Source organism: Nyctereutes procyonoides, unplaced genomic scaffold, assembly GCF_905146905.1.
Source record: "Nyctereutes procyonoides isolate TBG_1078 unplaced genomic scaffold, NYPRO_anot_genome, whole genome shotgun sequence".
Classification (NCBI taxonomy): Eukaryota; Metazoa; Chordata; class Mammalia; order Carnivora; family Canidae; genus Nyctereutes; species Nyctereutes procyonoides.
This window is the reverse complement of record NW_026575046.1, coordinates 64,187,461-64,203,985: the sequence shown is the minus strand read 5'-3', so window position 1 is coordinate 64,203,985 and position 16,525 is coordinate 64,187,461. Positions and strand designations below refer to the sequence as shown.

General features: G+C 40.7%; 1 protein-coding gene and 1 non-coding gene across 3 annotated transcripts in view; both read right to left on the bottom strand.

Annotated features, from left to right (window-relative positions):
• ANXA7 (annexin A7) overlaps positions 1-13,666 on the bottom strand; it is a 32,559-nt gene extending 18,893 nt beyond the window's left edge. The window contains exons 1-6 of one of the 2 annotated variants that reach the window (XM_055325414.1): positions 13,571-13,666; positions 4,805-4,859; positions 2,688-2,892; positions 2,039-2,149; positions 1,436-1,500; positions 958-1,023 (exon numbers count right to left, since the gene is read on the bottom strand). In XM_055325414.1, coding sequence (XP_055181389.1) covers positions 958-1,023; positions 1,436-1,500; positions 2,039-2,149; positions 2,688-2,892; positions 4,805-4,858 — 501 coding nt within the window. In that variant the 5' untranslated portion in view covers position 4,859; positions 13,571-13,666. The remainder of the gene's footprint in view (positions 1-957; positions 1,024-1,435; positions 1,501-2,038; positions 2,150-2,687; positions 2,893-4,804; positions 4,860-13,570) is intronic. The other variant, XM_055325415.1, reaches the window with a different exon arrangement.
• LOC129510000 (U6 spliceosomal RNA) lies at positions 11,236-11,340 on the bottom strand. The gene has a single exon (XR_008664462.1). It is a non-coding gene; the product is annotated as a U6 spliceosomal RNA (small nuclear RNA).
• Positions 13,667-16,525: the final 2,859 nt, after the last annotated feature.

The following is a 16,525-nucleotide window of genomic DNA, read 5'->3' as shown; positions in this document are numbered from 1 at the left end:
CAAGATAGCCTATTCCAATTCCATGTAAAAGATCTTCCAAAATCTACCACTCTGTTAACTTCCACCTACTGGTTTTAGTTTTATCTTAAATGGGTAATTGTTACACATGAGTTGCACGTGTGGGTGTTTCATTTTTAGTGTTTTATGCTTGAAAATTTTTTATATTCAGTCATAAAATGTCTATAAAACTATGTGCATGCTTAAGCCAAAATAAAATTGTCATTCATTTTTAAGATAGCTACAGATTTATAATATGATTAAAAATCAACTTCAATAATAAGAAGAGGATTGAAAGGAATTCCCTATGTGCTTTGGAGGAATATCATTTACAGTATCAGCAAAGCAGCATTATGTAACAGCGAGACCTTTGGTCTGGAAGTCAGGTGAACTAGATCTAGTCTTAGCTATGTCTTTCACTAGTTGTGTGGCCCTAGACAAATTTCTTAGTGTCTCTGGAGCTCAAATTCCTCAAGTCAAGAAAGTAAGCCAGAAAATAGCTAGCATGTTTCTCTTCCAACACTGTAATCCTTCTCCCACCCCAGCTTTAAAAAAGCTTGAAAATGCTAGATCTTTATGAATAAACAGTTTGGAAATAAATAAGAAAAATCAAGATAAAGATAAGCATAAAAGTACACTGTGTTCCTAGTAACTTGCATAGGATATAAAAGGATTAACAAGGCAATGAAAAATTAAGCAAGGTTAAATTAAGGGGCTATACAGCTATAGACCAAACATTTGATATATAGGAGACCTTCTAGGGCTACTGAGAAATCAATTCAACAAACATTAGTTGGCTACCGTGGTTAAAGCCTCGCCCAGCACATAAGGACATAAAGATAAAACAGACATAGTTGAGCCCTCAAAGAAGTTGTGAGAGACAAACACAAGGAATCAGAAAGTAGTGAAGGCACATATAGGGGACTTAGTAATTAGTGAACATTAGAAAACCTTACTCACTTCACTGTTAAAATCCAAAGAAACAGGAGAGAAAACAGGATAGGAAGGAAAGGATTCTGTATTGATCTGAAAAAAGAGTAGAAGGTTACAAAAGGGAAAATGAAACTGCACTTTCTCAAACACTGCCAGAAATACCAATTACTCAAGTCACCCAGGTTCATAGTTTTAACTGTTAGTGAGGGAAGAAGAAAAGGAAAACCAATGTTAAGAACCCAAGTGAATCTCTATGAGAAAGTTATGGGTATCATCACCTGTGAGAAGGGACCTACGCTTATTAAAGTCATCAGGACACCACTTAAAGCCAATGGACCAAAGAGAGCATTGAGTTGTACCAGAAGCAAAGATCAAAAACTTAAGTGACTGTAATAGACCATCTCCTCTGTTTCATGGAAATCTCTTATGCTGGCCAAGGAGTGGTGCCCTTGTTTGGCATTATCCAATTCAATTAGATGAAATATAAAAATAGGAGCAGAAATACCTGACTTGGGTAAGGAACTTGTCCTCCAGGATACTGAGATGGCATCTGTCCTCCAGGAAAGCCACCTACACGTTAAAAAAAAACCCACACAAACATACAGTAAACAGGTCCGATAGGTTTTAATTTTCCAAAATAGCATGAACTATTATGAATATGAAAACATGAGAACATTCATGCCTTGTTAATTCACTAGGATAACTTTCTTTTTTTTTTTCACTAGGATAAACTTTTAATATTATATATAATTCGCTAAATCTGAAACCAACTTTGGTCAGAAGAACCTTTTAAAATATTCCATGTTCTACACAATTTAACAAATAACACCTTTTTATTTTTAAACACTTGAACCAAACTAAATTCTGATTCCATCTGGAAAGGATGTCAGGACATTTTAGGAGTATTATGGGAGCGAGCAGAGAAGCTCCTAAAGGTTTTGCTTTTTTGGCTTCGGAACAGATTTTTTGTAATTGAAAAAGTGGGCCCTTATTTCCATCTGTACAAGTTTATTGAAGGCTAATCCAGATGTAAACTAAGTTCTCTCAATGACAATTGAAAAATTTAAAATAGCATGCTATTATTTTTCTCTGGACAGCTGATACCTACCAGGTAGTGGGACCTGTGTTGGGCCACCACCGTAAGATTGTGAGGGTGGCTGTGGATAGCCAGAAAAGGCTGCTCCACCTGGTGGGGCTCCAAATCCTTGGCCTGGAGGAACTAGAAAAAAGAATAAATATAGTGACAGTTCTTGTGTGAAGAGTAAACTTTAGGAAAATATCTATCTACTAAGAACAGTGTAAAAAAAATATGCTATTGATGCTGTAACAGCAGTCTCTGATTTAAATTCAACTTATCAATTCCTTCTCCATTACAAAATAATTTTTACTTCATTCACATAACATAATACAAAATTGCTAAGCTTTTTTACCTCTGGACAAACCTGTCCTAAAGATCACAATCATGGTAACTGAAATATCAATTCTTAAGATTACAAATAATCAAGCAAACTGTTATATATTGGTCTGTTATTACCATGATTTATTCTTTTTCACAACAGAATTTTTGAGACTGTTCCTAGCTTTTATGCTTCCTATGTCTATCTTGCCAGCTAGGTTCTTAATGTCTTTGGTAGAGAGTAGGTTAAGAGCATCTCTGACCTCATTCAAAACAAGCAAGAATGAAAAGGATAAAAAAGAAAAGGAAAAAGTGGTACAGCAATCCCAAATCATCACTAATTCCACAATACATCACTCACCTCCAGGATAGGATGGAGCGCCCCCTGGTGGTGGGGCACCAGGATAGCCTCCTGGGGCTGGATAGCCTCCAGGGGCTGGATAGCCACCAGCTCCGGGGTAGCCACTACTTGGGGCTGGTGGGTAGGTACCTCCTCCCATTGAAGGAAAGCCACTAGGATAAGGATACTGACCCGGAGGGGGGAAAGAGGACTCCTGACCTGCAGGCTAAAAAAATGAGAAAATTTTTCAAATGAATGTGATCATAGAGAAATATGACCCACCTAAAAAAAGAACCAAACTGCGATTACTCTTTAGGTCTAGATTTTCTTTTACATAATAAAAATCGCATTAAAAGTCCTGGTGTCTTATACTAGTTTACCAGTATACTAGTTTGTCAGAACTCAGTTAAATTTAATTCTACCTGTGTGAGGCAGGAGGGGTCTGTTTCTCTCTTTGGGAGTAAGAACCATACTCTCTACAAACCTCAAGGCTTCAGGAAAAATTAACAAAGCTAATTCATTCCTTATTTTTCTAGCATCTGGAAATATGAGAAAAAATTATCTCTCTACCCTAAAGAGAATTCACGGCTCTCTTGCAACACACCAGAACCTGTTGCATAAGGGGGGGGGGTGACCTGAGTCATACATGGGTGTGACATTTTGGAGCCCAGTTCAAACTAGACAATGTCTAAGAGTTGCAGAGATTGTTACATGTTCACTAAACTCTCACCTGGCCATAAAGCTAGACTACCTTTCGCAGATCTCCCCTACAGTTAAGTAGGATCATATGACTGAATACTGGAGAATGAACAGCAACAGAAGTGATGTACACCACTTACACCACTTCCTTCCTTCCCTAAAAACCTCCTTCCTCTTTTCCTTCATCTGCCACTGGAAGCAGAAAATACAAGGAAGGACTCCAAGGCACTAGAGGATAGTAGAGCCAATATGTGGAAGGAGCCCGAGAATCCAAAAGACTACATGGAACAAAGCCTCCTTGATTCCCCCCTCCTCCTGCCTTCCCACCACTGACTTCTAAAAACTAAAGTAATCAAGAAATGAGTTTTGATTGTGCCAAGTCACTTTGATGTTGGGGTTGTTTGTTTCAAAAATTAGCCAACACCGACAGAAATGGTAGCCAGAGTCCAGTTCAGTATATGGGCCTGGGAATATTCATAATTCTCATCACTCCTATTCAAGAGAGCTATATATTCATTTTACATAAGGACACACACATTATCATTAATCTGCATAGGCCTCTCTTTGTCTTCTCCCAGAGTTAGAAAGAAGGTATACACACTTATGAGTATAAAATTGAAAAGCATAATTCTCACTTAAATGTCTCAGCTATAGGGATCCCTGGGTGGCACAGCGGTTTGGTGCCTGCCTTTGGCCCAGGGCGCGATCCTGGAGACCCAGGATCGAATCCCACGTCGGGCTCCCGGTGCATGGAGCCTGCTTCTCCCTCTTATGTCTCTGCGCCTCTCTCTCTCTCTCTCTCTGTGACTATCATAAATAAATAAATAATAAAAAAAATGTCTCAGCTATAAGTTTAGTCCTCATAGTACAGGTATCAATAAGGCAGAACTCAGTAGCACATTGTAAAATGAACTTCGAATAGTAAAAGTCTTAGAACCACAAACCCAGGGATCTTTAATCCACTGCAATTTGTTATCTCTGGGTCAAGCCCTTCTTAATTATTTTAAACCTTCTAACACAAAGGTTAAAAACCAGTGACTCATGGGATGGATTTAGCTTACATATGTTTTATTGGCTCATACAACATTTAACATTTTAAAAAAGTTCCCAATTCAAAAAGTTGGAGCAATTTCACATCAAATCCACATATCTGGCTTTACTTAAGAAATGGAATATCTAGCAACATGGAGTCTGCCTGCCAGTATGCCTATGTGAGGCTAAAGTTGAGTAGCTGTCAACTATCCATAAACTAGGCAAGCACCCTCTCATTCCTCCATAACACCTGCCTTAATACACTTATTCTTCTACTCAGTACCTCTGGGTAATTGAATTTATGACCCTTGCTCTAACATACCTGTAAGATCTGTCATGGGCTAGTCCTATACAACGCCTGTTCCAAGTACACAAGCTATTTTACTCTTATAAGTGGCAATACTCACAGGATATCCAGGGAAAGGTGGGTAGCCTGTTGGGGGATAGCCTGGGTATGACATTCTGTAACAATAAAAAAAAGTCCTCTGTAATTTTTTATAAGAGTTAAGTCCTTTGAAGATATATATTGTCATGGGGTTTTACACAAAAGAGATCTTCAAAAGAGTCTGTTAAGCATTCAACATGCGGATATTAGAGGTATAAGCAAAGTTTATAAAATGCTTCTTCATTTTACCATTCATACCAATGGAATCAGTATAACACAGTAAATGTTCCGACTTCATTCTCTTCATACCATATAATTTTTGTCATACCTGAACACTATTAGTACTATTATTTTATGGAATATTTACAGAGTATCTTTTAAGCCAATTAATTTTTCACTTAAATCTATTTTATGTCTGCTTTATATTACTTCCATTAATGCAAAATTTACAATAGTTCCTTGCCACAAAGAAAAGGTAACACTAAAATATATTTAAAAAATAAAATGAATATGTAAATATTAAAATAAGGGCTTTCCAGGTGCCACAGATATCTCCTTATTTGATGTAACATTAAATGGCTAACAGTTAACATTCTGTAGTTACATATACCTTTTTATTAATTTTTTATTGTTTCATTAAGTTTCAAACTTAATCAAAAGTAAAGTTAATAGTATAAGAAACCCCACAGACTCAACACTCAGCTGCAGTAATTATTAATTCATGGCCAATTTTGTTTTTTCAATACTCTCAGTCATTTCCTACCACTCCACTGGATTATTCTGAAGCAAATCCCAGACATCCTACCATTTTAACCTATACATACTTCAGTATATATCCCTGCAAACATAACTTCTTTTAATAAACAGGGCTTAAAAAAATTAACAGGTTTTTTCTTTTTAAGATTTGTTTGTTTATTTATTTATTCATGAGAGACAGAGAGATAGAGAGAGGCAGAGACATAGACAGAGGAGAAGCAAGCTCCCTGTAAGGAGCCTGATGTGGGACAGGATCCCAGACCCTGGGGTCATGCCCTGAGCCGAAGGCAGACACTTAACTGCTAAGCCACGCAGGTGTCCCTAACAGGGCTCTTTTAAAAATAAAACCATAATATCATCAATGTGTCGGTGTCCAAATTTCTAATTGTCTTTTAAATATTTTTATTGTTTATTTTGTACTTGTTTACTTGTTATGGGAAATTCACAGATTTTAGAACAGCGTTAGATTGAAATACACGGCGTTCCTGAAATTCAACTGTTTTAACATACGAATTTCTTGTGGTTCAACCTGATATAATGAATGTTCACATGAACTTCATGTTTAGTTTCAACAATTATCACATCATAATTAATTCTATTTCATTTGTATCCTAACCACTACCCTTCCATAGGTCTTTTAAGATTTTTGAGAGAGAGAAGCGAGTGTATGCTTGAGCAGGGGGAGGGACAGAGGGAGAGGGAGAAGGACAAGCAGACTCCTTGCTGAGTGCAGAGCCCAAAGTGGGTTTCAATCATCCCAGGGTTCTGAGATTGTGACCAGAGCCAAAGTCATTTAATCAACTGAGCCACCCTGGGCCCCCTTCCCTAGATCATTTTAAAACAAATTCCCAGACATCATATCCCTTAACTTATGTCAGTATACCATGTGTAAAAAGAAGACTCTTTCAAACCATGGTCATTTACCAATATTGTACCTTAAAAACTTAGTGATTTTCTAATATTAAATATCCATTCAGTGTTCAAATTTACCCAAATGTCTCAAAATAATTTTATCAGTTTGGCTGTTCAAGTTGGTATACAAATAAGGTCCATATATTCTAGACAGTTGGTATGTCTCTTAAATCTCTGTATAAGCCTCACTTCTCTTATTTTTTTCTGTGTAGCTTACTTAAAGGAACCAGTTTGTCCTGAAATCTCCTCAATCTGCATTTTGCCAATTGAATCTCCATGATAATCTTGAACAGTTATTTACTATAAATTTGTAGTCAGATCTAGAAGCTTGATCAGGGCCCCTGGATGGCTCAGTTGGTTAAGCATCTGACTCTTGATTTCTTTCTTTTTTTTTTAATATTTTATTTATTTATTCATGAGAGACAGAGAGAGAGGCCAAGACATAGGGAGAGGGAGAAGCAGGCCCCATGCAGGGAGCCTGACATGGGACTCGATCCTGGGTCTCCAGGATCACACCCTGGGCCTCAGTGCTAAAACGCTGAGCCAGTGGGGCTGCCCTGACTCTTGATTTCAACTCAGGTCATGATCTCAGGGCTGTGAGATCAAGCTCTGCATTGGGCATGGAGCCTGGTTAAGATTCTCTATTAAAAAAAAGAAAAAAAAAAAAAGAAGAAGAAGAAAGAAAGAGGAAGGAGAAAGAGAAGGACAGAATCAATTCAAAGTTATTTTCTTCAATAGGTGCTCATTTGTTTTTGGATATGCAAACAACCTGAACATCCGATGTGAAGAAATTATTACATCTTTAGATAATAGTATTGATTTTTGTAAAGCATCTGATCTTTTAGAGATACACACTGAATATATATATATATAGATAGATAGATAAAATTCTATAATGTCTGAGAATCACTTGAAAATAACATGAAAGTGTTGGGCTGGAGTATAGATGAAACTAGATCATCATGAGTTGATTATTTATGCTGGGTGACAAGTACATGGGTATTCAATACACTCTTCTGTCCACACTTGCATATTAAAATTTTTCCATAATAAAGTTTGTTGTTTTTCTTTTTAAAGACAGCTCATACCAACCACAAGAGACTCTTTAATCACAGGAAACAAACTGAGGGTCGCTGGAGGGGAGGGGAGGGGATTAACTGGGTGATGAACATTAAGGAGGGTGCATGATGTACTGGGCACTGGGTGTTATATAAGACTGATGAATCACTGACCTCTATCTCTGAAACCAATAATACATTACATTAACTGAATTTTAAAAAAATTTTAAAAGGCAACTCATGTAAAACAAATGCAGCCAGGGTGAACCAAAAAGCCACAAATATATGCATACATATATGTATAGGTAAATACCTTTTGCATTTGAAGAAAACACTACTAGCCTAAAACAAATGCAAATAAACAATAGAGGGGCAAAAACATTCAAAACACTAACCTTTCTTTGCCTGACCATATCTAAAAAACTATTGGTTATCAGATGCAATATACCTGGCAAATACATCTATATAAAGCCAAATAATCATTTATTTAGCATCTACCATAAAAACACTGTATTAAGATTGCAGAGTAACAGAATTCTCAAAAGTTTAAACTAAGTTTTATTTAAAGATTTTTATTTATTTACGAGAGACACAGAGACAGAGCAAGAAGCAGGCTCTCTGCAGGGAGCCTGATGCAGGACTCTATCCCAGGACCCATTACCTGAGCCCAAGGCAGACGCTCAACCACTAAGCCACCTAGGAGCCCCTAAACTAAGTTTTAAAAGGTGTTGGAGGGGATCCCTGGGTGGCCCAGCGGTTTGGCGCCTGTCTTCGGCCCAGGGTGTAGCCCTGGAGTCCCGGGATTGAGTCCCACGTCGGGCTCCCTGCATGGAGCCTGCTTCTCCCTCTGCCTGTGTCTCTGCCTCTCTGTATCTCATGAATAAATAAAATCTTTAAAAAAATAAAAGGTGTTGGATACATTGGCAGGAAAGTTGAACAGCCATGTGTGCAAGGCAAAAGGTGGGATATAATTATAAGATGAACAATCATCAAAACAGAATGAGGAGTATATTAAGAGAGAAGCCAGCTAGGAGGCCTTCAGTATGTGTGGAATTAAATACTCATCTTTTCCCAACAGATCACTCTTAATATCCCATATCTAACCAAGAAACTCTTAACTATAGAGAACTGATGGTTACAGAAGGGTGGGAAGGTGGGGAGGGTTTAACAGGTGATAAGTATTGAGGACAGCACTTGTGATGAGCACAGGGTGTTCTGATGAATCACTAAATTCTACACCTGAAACTAATATTGTACTGTGTTGACTAGGATTTAAACAGAAACGTGGAAAAAATTCTGTACCTGTTACTAGTACCACTACTTAAATTACCTATTACTGAGTATATTAATTAACCTAATGTTTTTCTTTTCCTTTGAAATGCCTCTCCCACTCTTCCTGTAGTTTCTATTCTCATGGCCACATCCTTAGATCATGTTTTTATCACTTGATGTCTATTTTACTAAAATTACTTTTCTATTTATGTCCTCCCATGTACTTTCACACTTATAATTTTCCTAAAATGCTCCTCTTTCAGCATATCCCTCTTAAGGTCAGAACTCAAGGATTACTGCTGGAGTGTCAAATGAAAATTCATAGGCCTGACATTCAGGTCACCTTAGTACTACCTCCAATTTACTTATGCACTTTATCTCTTAACAATACCTAACTTCCAATGTGAAATCTCTACCACCTGAACCATTCTCAGCATACCTTTGCTTCAGCCACTGTTATTAACTGACTTGGCCCTCGTGCCTGGGCTCACCTCTCCTGACTTAACCAGCTCAAATCTTCTCGCTTCCTTCTTTGAACAATGTACTTGATAAAACAGTACTTCAACTTTAATGTATATGCAAATCAATTGGGGATCTTGTTAAAAATGCATACTCCGGGGGCACCTGGGTGGCTCAGTGGTTGAGTGTCTGCCTTTGGCTCAGGTCATGGTCCCAGGGTCCCGGAATTGAGTCCATGAGGAGCCTTCTTCTCCCTCTGCCTATGTGTTTGCCTCTCTTGTGTCTCTCATGAAAAAAGTCTAAAAAAACAATGCATACTCTGCTTCAGTAGTTCTGAAATGGGGTATGAGATTCTGCATTTCTAACTAGGGTTCCAGGTGATGCTGGTCTATGAATCATATTTTGGTATACCAGAATATTTTGGTTGTTTCTGGATCTACCATCTAATTTGCTAAATTTTTCCATGTGTTTTGGCTCTTCTCCCCATTACGGCTATAAATGATACGTATTTTCTTTTATATCAAGACCCCAAAGGGATCCCTGGGTGGCGCAGCGGTTTGGCGCCTGCCTTTGGCCCAGGGCGTGATCTTGGAGACCCGGGATCGAATCCCACATCGGGCTCCCGGTACATGGAGCCTGCTTCTCCCTCTGCCTGTGTCTCTGCCCCCCCCCTCTCTGTGTGACTATCATGAATAAATTAAAAAAAAAAGACCCCAAACAAATCCAATTCAACATAACAGAACCCTATTATGTAATAAGTACTGTCCTTGGTGCTGATAGAAAGGTTGGGGAGGAAAGTATCCTATCTTTTGAGTACACAGTATAGAAAAATGAGATAATAAACAAGTTATAGGGGGAACCTGGAGGGCTCAGTGGGTTAAGCATCCAACTCTTGGCTTCAGCTCATGTCATGATCTCAGGGTTGTGGGATTAAGCCCAGTGTAAGGGCTCATGCTCAACATGCTCAGCATGTAGTCTGCTTGAGATTCTTAACCTCTCCCTCACTTCTCTATACCCCTCCCTTTCCCTCTGCGCCCCTCCTCCAGCTCATGCATGCTGGATTTTAAGGTAAGTAAGTGGGCAGCCCCAGTGGCTCAGTGGTTTAGCGCCGCCTTCAGCCCAGGGTGTGATCCTGGAGACCCGGGATCAGGGATAGAGTCCCATGTCTCCCATGTCGGGCTCCCTGCATGTAGCATGCTTCTCCCTCTGCTTGTGTCTCTGCCGCGCTCTCTCTCTCTCCCTACGTCTCTCATGAATAAATAAATAAAATCTTAAAAAAAAAAAAAGCTAAATAAGTAAAATCTTAAAAATTTATTGTAGTGTCTCTTATAAGCACAAGATAGAAGCTAAAAACACTAAATTGAGAATGAATGGGCATGTACTGGGTCAATATTGGGTCAAAATTATAAGTTAATAGGAAAGATAGTAAGAAAATTGATCCAGTCAGTTCTAAATCATTTGTAATTCAAAGGCTCAGATGTAAAAATAGGAAGAGACTAAATCAGTTTTTCCTTTCTTCTCTAAGAATGTTTGGTATAGGATCCCTGGGTGGCGCAGGGGTTTGGCGCCTGCCTTTGGCCCAGGGCGCGATCCTGGAGACCCAGGATCGAATCCCACGTCGGGCTCCCGGTGCATGGAGCCTGCTTCTCCCTCTGCCTGTGTCTCTGCCTCTCTCATTCTGTGTGACTATCATAAATAAATAAAAATTAAAAAAAAATGTTTGGTATAAGGAATAAAAGGACAACAGCATCTTAGAACAATCAGATGGACCAACGGCAAAAGAGGTCAGTGTCAAAAGAAAGGGGGAAAAAATCTGATAATTTTGAGAAAAATTTTAAAGGCAACTAGTTAACAGTACCAAAGACTACATTTAAATTTCTAAATCTCAGGAATTGTTCCAGTGACAAAGTCCTATTTCTACATTCTTTAACTACTATATTAAATCTTACCCTTAAAGGCCTAGAGATATTATGTCAACAAGTTTCAAAACAGAATGAAAATGAAGTAAAGACTATCTGCATATAAGAAAACTTGTGCAGGGGCCATGCTAATCTTTTCTGTATCATTCCAATGTTAGTATATGTGCTGCTGAAGCAAGCACTGCATATAAGAAAACTTAAAGCAAATTTAAGAAGGTGAATTTGGGTACATTCTGATGAATGTAATTATAAAAGTCCTAGAATCCAATTTCATTTCCAGGGAAATGAAATTATTATTATTTGCACAAATGTAAAATTATACATGTACAAGGCTCTTCACTACAGCACTATTTGTAATAGAAGACATTAAAAACAACCTAAAAGTCCATCAAGGGGCACCTGCGTGGCTCAGGTGGTTAAGTGGCTGCCTTCTGCTCAAATCATGATCTCAAAGTCCTGGGATTGAGCTCCAAGATGGAGCCCTGCTTCATGTTCCTTGTTCAGCGGGGAGTCTGCTTCTCCCTCGGGCCCTACACCCTATCCCTGGCTAATGCTCACTCGCTCTAATAAATAAAATCTTTAGAATAAATAAAAGTCCATCAATAAAGTACAGGTGGAATGGATTCCAGACAATGAAGTGTTACATAGCACGAGCAGCTTTTGGGGTACCTAGCTGGCTCAGTTGGTAGAGCATGTGATTCTTGACCTCATGGTCCTTGACTTCAAGCCACATGTTGGGCATAGATTATTTAATAAAAAATAAAATTCAGTTTTTTAAAATCCATATAAAACCATCTCTAAATCATATTAAGTGTGGAAAAAAGGCCAGGTGAACCCTGCATAGATAAACTGCAACTATAAACGTAGAAGATATATTTGCTTCTATGTATAAGAGACTATCCCTGAAAGTATTCTCAGAAAAGTAGAAACCAGTAGCTGCCTCTAGGGAGGCGAGCTGAGGCATCATGGGAAGGAAACTCAATTTTCAATGTACCTTTAGCTCTTTTGGAATTGTGCATGTATCATCTACTCAAAAGGCAGATTTAAAAAGCTTTTGCAAAAAACTAAACAAATCCCAGGATGACTCAACAAATTACTCATTTCGCCCAAGGAATAAAGACGACTATACTGGTAAACAAGACCTTTTATTTCCTTTTTAACATTCTCGATCTGCAACTACTTTTAAAAGACTAGAGATCATTCTTGGTTCTCCAAACCATCTCCACCCAGTGAGTCAGTTACTAAAAGGGGTGGGTCTCACTATAGGAGTCTCAAGATGGCAAGAAGTCCAAGGAACACAAGAGGCAGCTGTTGCAGATCTATGAAACAAATACAAAACAGGAAGGGCAAGTGAAGAGAAGATGGCCAACGGGAGATACTACAGCTTTCTGAAACCCGCCTCTTGGTCAGGAAGGACAACTTAAATCTGTCAGTCAGGGCCCTTGGATGAAGAACTAAAGGGAGGGCCGGCGGGGACTTCAGGGGAGCGTAGGCAGCCACCATCAGTGAGGACCGAAAAGCAGCTTAAATTTGGAGTGGCCAACTAGTGCCTGAAACTCCTTCCGTGCCTGAAAGGTAACTCATTAGCTCTCATTAGGACAGGTTATCAGATTAGGTCCCTACCAGATAGAATAAACCAGGGAGTCTAAAGGCCGTCAGGACTTCTCATTTCTGTCACTTGATGGGGAACATTCCACCTCTCTCTTTCTCTGCAGAGGAAGTGTTCTCTCGGGACGACGCTTGCTGTTCAGGGACCAGGAATCCAATCTGGAATGTTATCTCCCAGAACAGTCTCCTTGAGGCAATGTACAATCTGAGGCTTAGGCATTCTGTCCTAGGCTTAGTGAGGCGCCGGACAAATTTCCCTAAATTTGCTGTGTCACCGGAAAATCTAGTCACCAGCCTTTTTTTTTTTTTTTTTAAGACTTCATTTATTCATGAGAGACACACAGAGAGAGAGAGGCAGGGACCCCGACGTGGGACTCGATCCCGAGTCTCCAAGATCACGCCCCGGGCCAAAGGCAGGCGCTAAACCGCTGAGCCACCCGGAGATCCCCGCCCGCCAGCTTTCGTTGTTGCTCCTTGCTGGTTTCCCTACTCAGCCTGCCTTGAGGTCACTTCAGCTGGGCCGTGGCCTCAGTCCCCCCCACCTGTGTCCCTGCTCCCTCTGACCCTCGGGCCGCGGAGGATCCGCGGGCTGGCCAGCCGCCGCGCCCCCACCCCCGCCGGGCAGCCCGGGTCGCGAGACGCGCGCGGAGCCGCCCCCCGCCCCGCAGGCCCCTCCGCCGACCCCCCTCCCCCCGCGGGGACACGCGCCGGGCCCGGCCGCCCCCCGGACCGCGGGCCTCAGCGGGCCTGAGCGAGGCGACGCGCGGGAGGGGGGCGGGAGGGGTAGGGGGCGCCGTTCCTCACCTGGCCCGGGGGAGCAGCGTCACAGCCCGACCCTGGTCGCCAGCAAGATGGAGCCGGGGGCGGGCCCGCAGAGGCGGAGCGCCGCGGCCGCCGCCCGAGCCCGGTGGGAGCGCGGGAACGCCCCTGGTGCGGGGGGCGGGGCCGCCCGCCGGGCCCGAGGCTGTCGCGCAGTCCGCGCGCCGCAGCCCCACCTGTGGGGAGACGCGGCCTGCCAGGGAACCAGCCGGTTTTGTCACGTTTCTCTAATTTCGTTGGGGGCTCTTTCAAGTCACAGCGGTTGTAAGAAAGTCCGGAGCCCTTTCCGTGATGGGCGGCTGGGCGTCCAGGTGCGGCCCCTCCGCCTGATTTACTGTCCTCCCCTGAGGCCTTGTAAAGGATAAAGATCGTGTCTTTTATTAGATCCCTATGAAATGAATTAATTCTTATTGGGGATGCTACTCAGATATCGAGATACGTCAATCAAAACCACTCTAAACGGGTTGTTGGGTGACACTAGGCTCCCCTCACACTAGAGCCCTAAAATCTGACGCCCACACTAGCATTAAATATCTTACTTAATTTCAAGGGCTCAGACCAGTATTTTAAACTCATTAAGAAAGTTTATTCCAGGAGCACCTGGGTGGCTCAGTGGTTAAGCGTCTGCCTTGGGCTCAGGGTGTGAAATCGGGGTCATAGGATCCTGTCCCACATTGGGCTCCCTGCAGGGAGCCTGCCTCTCCGTGTCTCTCATGAATAAATAAAATCTTTTAAAAAGTTTATTCCAGAGCAAAAACCAGCTTCCCTTTACAGTGGTTCTCAAAGCGTGGTCCCCATACCAGCAGCAGCAATATCACCTGGAAACTTGTTAGAAATACAAATTTGGGGCTCAACCTTAGATCTGTTGAATCAAACTCTAGGGGTGGAGCTTGGCAATTTACCAAGCCTTCCAGGTAGTTCTAATGTACACTTAAGTTTGAGAACCATCAACTTATTACTCTACATGCTTCTCCACCCAAAAGCTTCCTCATCAAGTATTTGGATTTTTTCTGGTTTCAGAGGGAAGCTCTTGGAGAAGTTGAAACAAGGGAATGACATAGCCCAATTTATTCTTTAGAAAAATCATTCCCCCAAATGAATGGCCCCCAAAACCCAGACTAACATTTGATCTGGTGATCAAATAAGCAGAGATTTATATCCAATACTGGAGGGGGGAAAAATGGCTCTGACAGACCTGCTGAGATGAGCATGTGCTAGAATCCCATATAGCACTATCCAAAAGATTTTCACTAAGGTTTTTAAAATGCAAATTTTTTCATTTGCTGAGTAAGGAAATATATTGCACTTAATGATGTCAGTCTCCTTCTATTAAGTTGGAAACACTTTAAGGGCAGAAGCCATCTTAGATTTCTCAGCAGTTAGCATGAAGCTAGGCATTTAGACTTAGGTACTCTCACCACCAGTCTACTAAGTTGGAAACTTTTGTGTCCTTTGTTACTGTGTGGCTTCTGTCTCCTGATTTGATTCTGATACATTGCACTTCACCCATCACAATCAGTAACCAAACTCTATAGATTTTACTTACATTCTTTATCTATAAACTGTCACTATTCACTTGTTAGAAATTACCTGTTCCTTTCCAGGCCTCCTACTATCACTTTAGCTGGCACTTGCATTATCTTGTCTGAACCATGGCACATCCAACTGGTTTTTCCATCATCATAGCAGTACTTACACAGTATTGTTAGCTCAATGTGTTTACATTACCGTGTAAAACTAAAGTAGTATGAATTTAACAAGAAGTACCATTTATTAAGTATGAACAATGTGCTAGGCATTGCATTAAGCACTTAGCAAATATTCTCCGTTTTTACATTCCCTAAGATTTTGTTCCCCCAAAGAGGGGGAGCAGAAGGGAGAGAGAATATCAAGTAGACTATGTGTCTAGCATGGAGCCCAACATGGGCCTCATTTCCACAACCCTGAGATCATCACTTGAGCCAAAATCAAGACTTGGAGGCTTAACCAAGTGAGCCACCTGGGGACCCCTATGTTCTCTAAGATTAAAAAAAAATTTTTTTGTAACAGCTTTATGAAGATACAATCCACTCATGTAAAGTGTACAATTCAATCGTTTTTAATATAGTCACATATAGACCTATACCACCACAATTAATTTCAAGAACATTTATATCACCTCCAAAATAAAACCCATACCCGTAAGCCATTACCTCAATAACCCTCATCTATATGCTGCCACTAATCTACTTTGTCTTCATAGATTTGCTTATTCTATACATTTCATATAAATGTACTCATACACTGTGTAGTGTTTGACTAGATTCTTTCATTTAACACGAACATCAATGAACATGTTTTCAAGGTTCATCTATGAACCTTGGGCATGAATCAGTACTTCATTCCTTTCTAAGGCCAAGTATTTCACTACATGGATATACCACATTTATCCATTCGTATGTTGATGGACATTTAGGTTTTTATCTTTTGGTTCTTGTGAATAGTACCACTATAACCACATAGGTACATGGTTTCATTTCTCTGGGACATACCAAGGAGCAAGACTGCTGGACCAAATAGTAACTCAATGTTTAACTTCTTGAGGAACTGCCAGACTGTATTCCAAAAATGGTGCACCATTTTATATCCTCATGAGTCTATGAGGATCACAATTGCTCGATATCACCAACACTTATTTTCAGTCTTTAATTACATCATTCTAATGGATAAAGTGCTATTTCATTGTTTTTTTGTTTTGTTTTGTTTTTTAAGATTCTACTTATTCATGACAGAGACACAAAGAAAGAGGCAGAGACATAGGCAGAGGGAGAAGCAGACTCCATGCAGGAAGCCCGATGTAGGACTCAATCCCAGTACTCCAGGATGACGCCCTGAGCCAAAGGCAGGTGCTCAACCACTGAGCCACCCAGGCGTCCCTCATTATGATTTTGACTTTTATTG